The sequence below is a fragment of the Castanea sativa genome, chromosome 9 (genome assembly GCF_040712315.1).
Source record: "Castanea sativa cultivar Marrone di Chiusa Pesio chromosome 9, ASM4071231v1".
Lineage (NCBI taxonomy): Eukaryota > Viridiplantae > Streptophyta > Magnoliopsida > Fagales > Fagaceae > Castanea > Castanea sativa.
In genome coordinates, this window is record NC_134021.1 from 27,872,504 (window position 1) to 27,883,318 (window position 10,815).

Sequence of the window (10,815 nt, forward strand, 5' to 3'; positions counted from 1 at the left end):
TCGAGTGGAAAACAAAAGTAAATTGTTCTAATTCTGCTTGAGCTCAAATGAAGCCAACAAATAATGTTTGAATTTGAGCTCAATTTTAAGATCAAATTCAAACTCAATATCAAGCTTTTGAGCTTAAAATTCAATACAAGTATATTATAAAGCCTATATCAAGCTAATATCAATCCCATCTAGTTTGGATGAGTGGTCTTAACTCTTAATTAATTAAAATCTTAGTAAGATATAAGTTTATTTGTCAAGCTCATAAATGAGCCTAGGTTTAGCTTTTTTATTTTATTTTTATTTTTATCATGCCTCAATATTCATGAATTTGTACAAGAATATTTTTTGTTTTGCTGCTTGGCTCATTTATTTAGCAAGCATATAATTAAGACTCAAGTTTTGCTTGCTATACTTTCTCAAAAAAAAAAAAAAAAAGTTTTGCTTGTTATAAACTAACTAACAAACAAACATATACAAAAGGCAAGCCCAAAACTGAACCCATGCCTTGGCATAAGCCATAAAGGGCTATCCAAGCTCATGACTTGGCTGTGAATTGCTGTGAGGCCAAAAAAAAAAAAAAAAAGCTGCTTACCATCTTCTCAAAAAGCAGTAGTAATAATAATATGCTCCGGAAATTCAATTGGTTTTTCCCTTATACCAAACATGTAGTAGTATCATTTTCTTCCATCAATGAACCATGTACTCGGCAAATTTCCCTTTCTTCCTTCCCTCCAAACTCCCCATATTTAAAATCTCTCTTTCACAACGGTCACCTCAAAGAAGCCTTGCTAGAGATGGCCGTTCAAGGCCCCGAAATGAGGTTCGAAGGCTATGACACGCTCTTAAATGAGTGCATAAACCAAAGAGCCATCAGAGAAGGCCAAAGGGTCCATACCCACATGATCAAAACCTGTTATCTCCCTCCTGTCTACCTCAGGACCAGGCTTATCGTTCTGTACTGTAAGTGTGAGTGTTTAGGTGATGCGCGGCAAATGCTCGATGAAATGCCTGAAAGGAACGTGGTTTCATGGACGGCCATGATTTCAGCCTATTCTCAGAGAGGGTATGCCTCCGAAGCCTTGAATCTTTTTGTACAGATGTTGAGATCAGGTACTCCTGGAATTTCATGTCGAATTTGGTGCTTTTCATGTTGTTTCAACTGTGAAATTATAGTGGACTTCTGTAAAAAATTGCCTAGTTTAAATTTAAAGTTGGCTTACCATATGAATTTTATTTCAGCAAAAAAAAAAAAAGTTGGCTTACCATATTGCGGTTTAATTACTAGTGATTTGGTGTACGTTTACATGCAGTCTCACATGGAATGGTGGATGATGTAATTAATTGGGACACATCCCTTTCTTGAATTAATTTTCAAGAAAATTTTTAATGGAAGTTTTATTGCAATATTCCTTGTTGTAAGAGGGTCTTGGGCAACTACGCATAGAATGTATGCTCATTTAAATTCCATGACTTTTGAATTTAATTCAAAGGTAAGTAAATGATAGATGTTAGAATTATGCTAAGTTGATTTTTTTTTTTTTTCCTAACAGTACAAAAGCACACATTATTCTTATATAAAGTGAGCATGTGGGGTTTTATATGTTCTGAAACATCAAAAGTATTTGATCTTAATCTAAGATGCCTGCAGCCCCAAAATTGGTGGTTACATAGCATGGTGGATTTTTCTTCTTTGTTTTCTGCAACGTTGATGTAGGCATGTAGCCATTGTAACTTATGATTCTTTATTCCATTTTCTCATTACAAAGGTGAACTTTCTCCAGGTACTGAGCCTAATGAGTTCACTTTCGCCACTGTACTTACTTCTTGTATAGGTTCCAATGGGCTTAACCTGGGAAGGCAAGTCCACTCTTTCATAATTAAAACAAGTTTTGAATCCCATATATATGTTGGAAGCTCGCTTCTTGACATGTATGCCAAAGCTGGTAGAATTCATGAAGCTCAAGGAGTTTTTGAAAGCTTGCCAGAAAGAGATGTTGTTTCTTGTACTGCTATAATCTCAGGCTATGCCCAACTTGGCCATGATGAAGAAGCACTGGAGCTATTCCGTAGGTTGCAGATGGAAGGAATGAGTTCAAATTATGTCACATATGCCAGTGTTTTAACTGCATTATCTGGTCTTTCTGCATTAGATCATGGAAAGCAAGTTCACAATCATGTCCTTCGATCTGAACTACCCTCATATGTGGTTCTTCAGAATTCTCTAATTGATATGTATTCAAAATGTGGAAGCCTTAACTACTCTAGAAGGATCTTTGATGGTATGCCTGAGAGAACTGTCATCTCATGGAATGCAATGCTCATGGGGTATAGCAAGCATGGAATGGGAAGAGAGGTGGTTGAGCTTTTTGAATTGATGAGAGAAGAAAATAAAGTCAAACCTGACAGCGTCACTATTTTGGCCGTTTTATCAGGTTGCAGCCATGGAGGAATGGAAGAAAGGGGACTGGAATTTTTCTTTGAGATGGAAAATGGGAAGCTCGGTGTTGAGCCAGTGATTGAGCACTATGGGTGTGTTGTTGATTTGCTTGGGCGTGCTGGCCAAGTAGAAGAGGCTTTTAAGTTTATCAAAAAGATGCCTTTTGAGCCAACTGCTGCTATATGGGGTTCACTTTTAGGTGCATGTAGGGTTCACTCAAATGTTGACATTGGTGAATTTGTGGGCCGTCGACTTTTAGAAATTGAGCCTGAAAATGCTGGGAATTATGTAATTCTTTCCAATTTATATGCTTCTGCAGGAAGATGGGAAGATGTAAGAACTTTAAGGGAATTGATGAGTGAGAAGGCTGTGATAAAGGAGCCAGGAAGAAGCTGGATTGAGCTCGATCAAATCCTTCATACTTTCAGTTAAACTACAGATTATTTCAAAAGCTTAAGCAGTAAATCAACCTGTGGTTAGACCCGATTTCACTTTGTCTACCCATGATTCAAAACTTAACACTTTGCTCACCTGAGGTCCGTTCTGTTAGAACTCCGTTACCCACTTCTGTTAAAATCGAGGGTAAAGATGTATTTTTGCTTTTCTTTTATGTCTCTTTCCTCCCAAAACAAAAAATTCATACAAAATCAAAAGAAAACAAGATAAAAAAAAAATGTCATTATGTAAAAATGGTAAAAAGTTGCTTTAAGAACTTCAAAAATGCAGAAACTTGAAGAACTGTTCAACAAGAGGCAATGTAATCATAGGTGCACCATAACAAACTCCCTCCAACATATGAAGGTTTTTTCCAACAACCCAAATGAATGAACAATTGGAAGCCTCAATAGCATGAACAATCTTAAAACTAGGTTTGCTTCTAAAGACCCAAAACTAGGTTTGCCATGTCTAGATTTGTCTCTCTCTCTCTCTCTCTCTCTCTCCCGTCCACCAACAGTCACTACAACCACTTTTGAAACCCATAACCAATGGCAAACCACAACACACATCCACTGCCAAAATCAAATCAACCACCTCTACCACAACACAAGTAGATCAACCTATAACCCCCCCCCCCCCCCAAAAAAAAAGAGACCCATGAAGCAGAGTGATGTCATCGCGGTGGCTACTCCACCTTTGAAACCCATAACCAATCGCAAAACACAACACACAACCACTGCCAAAATCAAATCAACCACCTTTACCACAACAAAATCATATAAACCCACAACCCAAAAAACCACCCAAAAAAAAAAAACAAAAAACAAAAAACAAATGAGACCCACAAAGCAAAACGAAGTCATCGCAGTGGCTACTGTTTGGGTGTGTGTGTGTGTGATGATGAGAGAGAGAGAGAGAGAGAGAGAGAAGACAACAAACCTAGTGAAACTTTGGCCATGGGTTCCTTGGATGAGATTGAAGAGAGTGAAAGGTGGAAACTGAGATCGGGTGGATCAGCCATGGATCTGAGGTCGGTGGTGGTGATGGTTGTTTGTGTGTGAGTTTTTGAAAGTGTAGGATTTTTTAATCTAAGGTTATTGTAGTTATATAAGAGTAGGATTTTATAAATTTAAGGTTATTGTATGTATATAAGAGTAGAATGATTTTTAGATTTATGTGAATATGAAATTTTATTTGGGTTAATTGACTCAAGAATGTTTATACCAAGAGATAGTGTGTTCTTCAACTAAAATTTTACAATTTTTGCAAATTTGCTTTTAGATCTTATTTTTCTCAATTTTTTATGTATTATTTTGTTTTGGGAAGAGAGAGATAAAAAAAAAAAAAAGAAGCAAAAATACATATTTACCTTCGATTTTAATAGAGGTAGGTAACGGAACTCTAACAGAGTGGACCCTAAGTAGGCAAAGTGTTAAGTTTTGAACCACAGGTAGGCAAAGTGAAAATGGACCTAACCACATGTGAGTTTTCTGTAATTTCCCCTAAATTTAATCATTTAATTATACTGTTGACATGGGCCTGTGTGGCCTGTATTTCCAAGCCTAAGCCGGTCACCTTATTTGACCAAATTCAAATTTTAAAAGGAATGCTCCTTTGCCGTCTTGGCTAATATAACACACACACACACACACACAGGTTTAGATCTGTTGGAACATCTCAACACGTTTAACATGTTGAACCTCTAATTGTCAAGTTTTGGGGTGAATTATGAGGATGAAGATAAAGCGCTACTCTTATTAGTGTTGCTTCCTACACATTTTGATCATCAAATGACTACATTGATGTATGGGAAAGAGACTATAGTACTCGATGAGGTGACTAGTGTTCTCTTGTCACATGTAAAGATAAAGCAAGATGGTGATGGTTCTCAAGCTGATGGACTTGTTGTAAAGTCAGAATCGAGCAATCGGGGTAGAAGCGAGTCAAGATCCAATGGGAATAGATCTCAGTCTAGATCACATGCAAAGAAAGATGTAGTGTACTTTTATTGTCACAAGAAATGGCTTTACAAGAATCAATGTAAAGAGTTGAAAGAGCATTTAGAGGAGAAGAACAACTTTACTTTGAATGAACGTAGTCAAGAACAATAAAATACCATAGAATAGATAATGGACTAGAGCATAGAGATAAAGAATTTATAAGATTTTGTGAATTAGGAGGTATTACTCGTCACTTCACAGTTAAAGGAACTCCACAATAGAATGGGGTTGCAAAGAGAATGAACAGAACCTTAGTAGAAAGAGTTAGATGCATGAGATTGAATGCAATGTTGCCTTAGGTGTTTTGGGCAGAGATAGTTAACATTGCAAGCTTCATTATTAATAGATCTCCATCATCAGCCATTGATTTCAAGATTCTAGAAGAGGTTTGGTCATGTAGACCAGTCAATTATTCGAGTCTAAATATCTTTGGTTGTCCAGCTTATGTGCATGTGTAGAGTGGAGAGCGTTCTAAATTGGATTTGAAGTCAAGAAAATGTATATTTCTTGGTTTTGAAAAAGGTGTTAAAGGCTACAGGCTTTGGGATCCAATCTAAAAGAAAATGGTGACCACCAAAGACGTCATATTTGATGAAGCCATTATGTAGAAATAGAATGAAGCAAAGACCTGTGATGATAGTTCACAATAGAAATTAACTGTTGAGGTGGAGTTTGAAAAGAATAGTTCACCTAGTGATAAGGGTGATGATAATGATATTGATCCATAGTAGCAACAAGAAGAACCTTATTCAATTGCTAATGGTAGAGAGAAGTGGGTTCACAAAGCACCACAAAAATATGGCTTTGAAGACATGGTTAGTTTTGCTCTCATAACTAGCAGTGCAAATCCGCTGTCTTACATGGATGTAGAAGAGATGGGGTCACTAAAGAAGATTAAGAGTTGGGAATCAATGAAATTGCCCAGGAGAAAGAAGGCTTTTGGTTGCAAGTGGGTATATCGCAAAAAAGAAGCATTATCAAAAAATGAAGGTGAAAAATTTAAGGCACAGTTAGTGGCTAAGGATTACTCATAGAGAGAGGAAGAGAATACCTTAGATATGTTGACAAAGCCAGTTCCAACTGACAAGTTCAAGAGCTACTTGGACTTGGTTGATATTTGCAGCTTGTGAGCCCTTAAGGGCTAAAGTGGACGCGATGGAGGAGTTTGCTCATGTAGCTTGATCAATTTAAGCCAAGGTGGAGATTTGTTGACGAGGGACCGTGTGGCTTGTATTGCCAAGCCCAAGTCAGTCACCTTATTTGACCGAATCCAAATTGTATAAGAAATCCTCCTTTGCTGACTTGATTAATAACACACGCACACACACACACACACAGGAAGAGGAATTATCCAAAGTTTAAAGTTGCCAAGAACAAGGGTATGAAAAGTTCATTTCTTCTTGAAATATGTTTAGTATAGAATCCCATGGTGTGTAGATTCAGGTAGTACTAATCATATCTGCAATTCTTTGTAGGGGTTTTAGGAGATCAAAAAGCTGAGTGAAGGGAATTGTTTCTTACTTTGGCTTATGGGAGCAGGATTCCGGTTGTAGCTGTTGGTGTTGTTAATTTGTATTTCGAGTCTAGGGTTTTAATATTGAAAGACTGTCTTTATGTACCTAATGTTCGTAGGAATTTAATTTCTGCAACTTATTTAGGTAAAGATGGATATTGTGTTATCCTTAAAGACAATGTTGTAATAAAGAAGGGTAAAATGTTTATCTGTTTTGGCAATATTGTGAATGGTCTTTATATTTTAACTCCTGATAAGCATGAATTATATAATTCTAAATTAGATAATAATTCACATGTGAAATCATTAAAGAGAAAGTTTCCTTCTATTAGTGAAGCATATCTTTGGCACTTACGTTTAGGTCATATTAATTCAAACAGAATTGAAAGACTTATCAAAGATGGACTTTTAGGACCCATGGATTTTGATGAATTTCCAATTTTTGAATCTTGTTTGGAAGGTAAAATGACCAAACAGCCTTTTAATGCAAAAGGTAGAAGAGCCTAAGATTTGCTAGAACTAGTACATGCAGATGTATGTGGTCCTATGTCAATCCAAGCAAGAGGTGGCTATGAGTATTTCATCACTTTCACGGATGATTGCTCAAGATTTGGTTATGTGTACCTAATGAAACGGAAGTCTGAAACTTTTGAAAAGTTCAAAGACTTTAGGGCTGAAGTTGAGAATCAATTAGGTAAACACATAAAGGCCATTCGATCTGATCGAGGTAGCGAATACCTTCTTGGGGATTTCAAGGATTACTTTATTGAAAATGGGATTATATCCCAGTTGACTGCACCTAGAACTCCACAACAAAATGGTGTAGCAGAAAGAAGGAATAAGACTCTTTTAGATATGGTTCGATCCATGATGAATTATTCGACTCTACCAATTTCCTTTTGGGGATATGCCTTAAGTACTGCAATGTATCTTCTGAATTTAGTACTTTCGAAGTCTGTTCCTAAAACACCTATAGAATTGTGGAATGGTCGTAAGCCTAGTATAAGACATCTCCATATTTGGGGTTGTCTAGCACATGTGTTAAAAGGAAATTCTGACAAGTTACAGTCCAAAACAGAAGTGGTTTTTTTTGTAGGGTATCCAAGAGGAACAGTTGGAGGTTTATTCTATAATCATAAGGATAAAAAAGTGTTTGTTAGCACAAATGCCAAATTCTTGGAAAATGACTATATGAATAATTTTACTCCTAGAAGTAGAGTTGTGTTGGCTGAGATTAATGAACCTGTAGTTAAACAACTAATGTATGAAACTAGAAATGATGTGGCTGTATTAGATACACCACAAGATACTACTCATGAGATGTCTAGTACACAGGTGTCTCGTCGTAGTGGGAGAATTATTCGGCCTCCTGTGAGATTTATAGGTTTGGGAGAAACTTATGAAGCTATCGTAGAAGATGAGGCAATAAATGATATAGATGCACATCATTGGGTTGAAGCTATGAAATCTGAATTAGATTCGATGTATTCCAATCAAGTTTGGGATCTTGTAGAGGCACCTAACGGCATTAAACCTGTTGGTTGCAAATGGGTTTACAAGAGGAAGAGAGGGATAGATGGAAATGTTGAAACTTTTAAAGCAAGACAAGTGACGAAAGGGTATACACAAAAAGAAGACATTGACTATTATGAAACTTTTTTGTCAATAGTCATGCTTAAGTCTATCAGAATTCTCTTATCCACTGTTGCTCATTAAGATTATGAGATTTGGCAAATGGGTGTCAAGACTGCATTTCCTAATGGCAATCTTGAAGAAGAAATCTAAATGTTACAACCGGAAGATTTCATAGCAAAGAACCAAGAGCATATGGTATGAAAGTTGAAAAGGTTCATTTATGGACTTAAGTAAGCATCTAGGTCATAGAACATCAAATTTGATCAAGCAATCAAGACATTTGGTTTTGAACAAAATCTTGATGAACCGTGTGTGTACAAAAGACATCGAAATAAAGTAGTAATGTTCCTAGTGCTTTATGTTGATAATATTCTACTCATTGGAAATGATGTAGCAATAATGTCATCGGTTAAAGTTTGGTTGTCAACCCAATTTGATATGAAGGACTTGGGTGAAGCTAACTATATTCTAAGGATCAAGCTTTGGCGAGATCGAAAGAATAGAATGTTAGGTTTGTCACAAGCTGGATATATAGATAAGGTTCTAGAACGGTTTAACATGTAAAACTCCAAGAAAGGATTACTTCCTTTTAGATATGGAGTTCCTCTGTTTGATGACCAAAGGCTTAAGACTCTTGAGGAAGAAAACATGATGAGACAAATTCCTTATGCTTTTGCGGTAGGAAGTCTCATGTATGCCATGCTTTGTACTAGACCGGATATTTGTTATTCAGTTGGCATGGTCAGCCGATATCAATCAAATCCAGGACCTAAACATTGGCAGGCTGTAAAGCATATCATTAAGTATCTACGGAGAACGAGAGATTATATTCTTGTTTACCGTTGTGAGGATTTGATTCCCATTGGCTATACAGATTCAAATTTGCAGTCGGATCTAGATTTCAGAAAATCCACGTCGGGTTGTGTATTCACCTTGGGAGGTGGAGCCATAAGTTGGAGGAGTGTTAAGCAATCTTGTATTACGGACTCCACCATGGAAGCCGAATATGTTGTTACTTGTGAGGAAGCAAAGGAGGCTGTTTGGCTCAAGAAATTCCTTTCTGATCTTGGTGTTTTGAGAATTGAGCAAGTTCCTATTACATTGTTTTGTGATAATAGTGGAGTGGTTGCACAATCCAAAGATCCAAAGAATCATAAGAAAGGAAAGCACATAGAAAGAAAATACCACATCATTCGAGACATTGTTGCTCGTGGAGATGTGGTTGTAGCAAAGATTAATGGTGCAAAGAATCAGCGGATCCCTTTACCAAAGCCTTGCCCCAAAGGACTTTCGAGTCACATTTGGAGGAGATAGGAGTTAGATAAGTGCAGTCTTTAGTGCAAGTGGGAAATATGCATATACACAGTGAAAAAATAACTGATCTACTTCATTCATAATGTTAACATGCACTACGTAAGTTTCAGAATATGAGAACAAGAGAGTGTACTTTGGAGCGGTGAATTTCAAAACCAAAAATCAGAAACACTTGGGAACACTTTCAATCTTTACTCCAATTCCACTAACGTCCAAGATGTGTAGTCTTTCAATTAGTTTTCAAAAGGGAAAATGACAAAGTGTTTAACACTTACATGCACACCACTTCACAATGATGTTTTTGCAAATCTCTTTAAAATTCTATATGTTTCTCCCTTTATATCTAACTGATTATCTAATTGAGCTAGCCTTTTGGGCCTTTCCAATTGGGCTTTAGTATGTGGCTTGGAGTAGGACCAAAAGGGACCAATAAGACACTAGCTCCAATAGGCCTTAGACTTTTCCGTCAACTCTTGACAAGTCCAAAGTTACCATTAACTATATTTAATACCACTATATAAATATAGTTGCACTCTAGGCTTTATTTATAAATTATATCCCTAGACTTTATTGTACATGCAACCCCTTCATAAAATATTCATAGTAATACAAATTCATGAATGTAGACTGTCACTTTGTAGATTAGTACATCTTAATTCCTTGAGTACCCGGTTTAATCCTTTAAGTTATTCATCATATATTTATGAAATCCAATTCCATAAATATATACTTTAGTAACTTCTTACCAAAGTGGTTAGGCCTAACTCTCTAAATAACAAACCCATTAAACTTATCTTAAGGGAATATTTTGTATCTCCGTTAAGAGACTATGAATTCCATCGTGAGAATATATGTCCCATCAACGCTAAATGTGATTGCCCAACATACTGAGGTTTTGACCGTAACTATAGATCTCACTCCTGATATATCAAAGCAACTTACACTTCATGATTAAGTCCATTATCCTCTCAAGATTAAGAGTTCATGTAAATATAAGTCGTGAGTTTATTATTCATTTGACAGTCGTTAGGAAAACAATAAATCCCACAACGGTCTAGTTAAATATGTTTTAACTTTTAAAACATATCAACATATCAACTAGAAATCTCTATTTCCATGATCAAGACAAATCATCTTAGTTGATATGTTATAGTCTTCACAAATGAAATACCTAATTTCATCACCGACTACAAACTACAATTCTGAGTTTACAAAGAACTTGTGATTTATATCTTCTGTGACTTTTCACATAAATCACATACTATGCATCTCATGGACTATATGATAATATCACATTATTCATGTTACCATTATTTTTAGATAATAATAAAACAATTTTATTAATCACAACATTAAGTCATACATAATGTTATACATAATAAAATACATAGCATCATACAATAGGATTTGAGGGCACACATCTTAACAGATTGTACCCATGATCTTCCTTGAAGTGCTGTCATATGCCCTTACGGTCAAGGGAGAAG

The 10,815-nt window shown here is 36.2% G+C and overlaps 1 protein-coding gene across 2 annotated transcripts; it reads left to right on the top strand.

Moving 5' to 3' along the window:
* Positions 1 to 495: 495 nt before the first annotated feature.
* LOC142609911 (putative pentatricopeptide repeat-containing protein At3g13770, mitochondrial) lies at positions 496 to 3,038 on the top strand. 2 transcript variants are annotated; one of them, XM_075781636.1, is made up of 2 exons: positions 496 to 1,101; positions 1,773 to 3,038. In XM_075781636.1, exons 1-2 carry the CDS (start codon positions 615 to 617, stop codon positions 2,858 to 2,860), a joined length of 1,575 nt encoding a protein of 524 aa, XP_075637751.1. In that variant the 5' UTR covers positions 496 to 614; the 3' UTR covers positions 2,861 to 3,038. The 2 variants fall into 2 exon arrangements, with proteins under 2 accessions (XP_075637751.1, XP_075637752.1); XM_075781637.1 differs by having other exon boundaries at positions 1,824 to 3,038.
* Positions 3,039 to 10,815: the final 7,777 nt, after the last annotated feature.

Coding starts and splice junctions, on each gene's coding strand:
- LOC142609911 (XM_075781636.1), top strand. CDS start 615: ATGCTCCGGAAATTCAATTGGTTTTTCCCTTATACCAAACATGTAGTA. Junction 1,102..1,772: donor TGTACAGATGTTGAGATCAG/GTACTCCTGGAA, acceptor AACTTTCTCCAG/GTACTGAGCCTAATGAGTTC.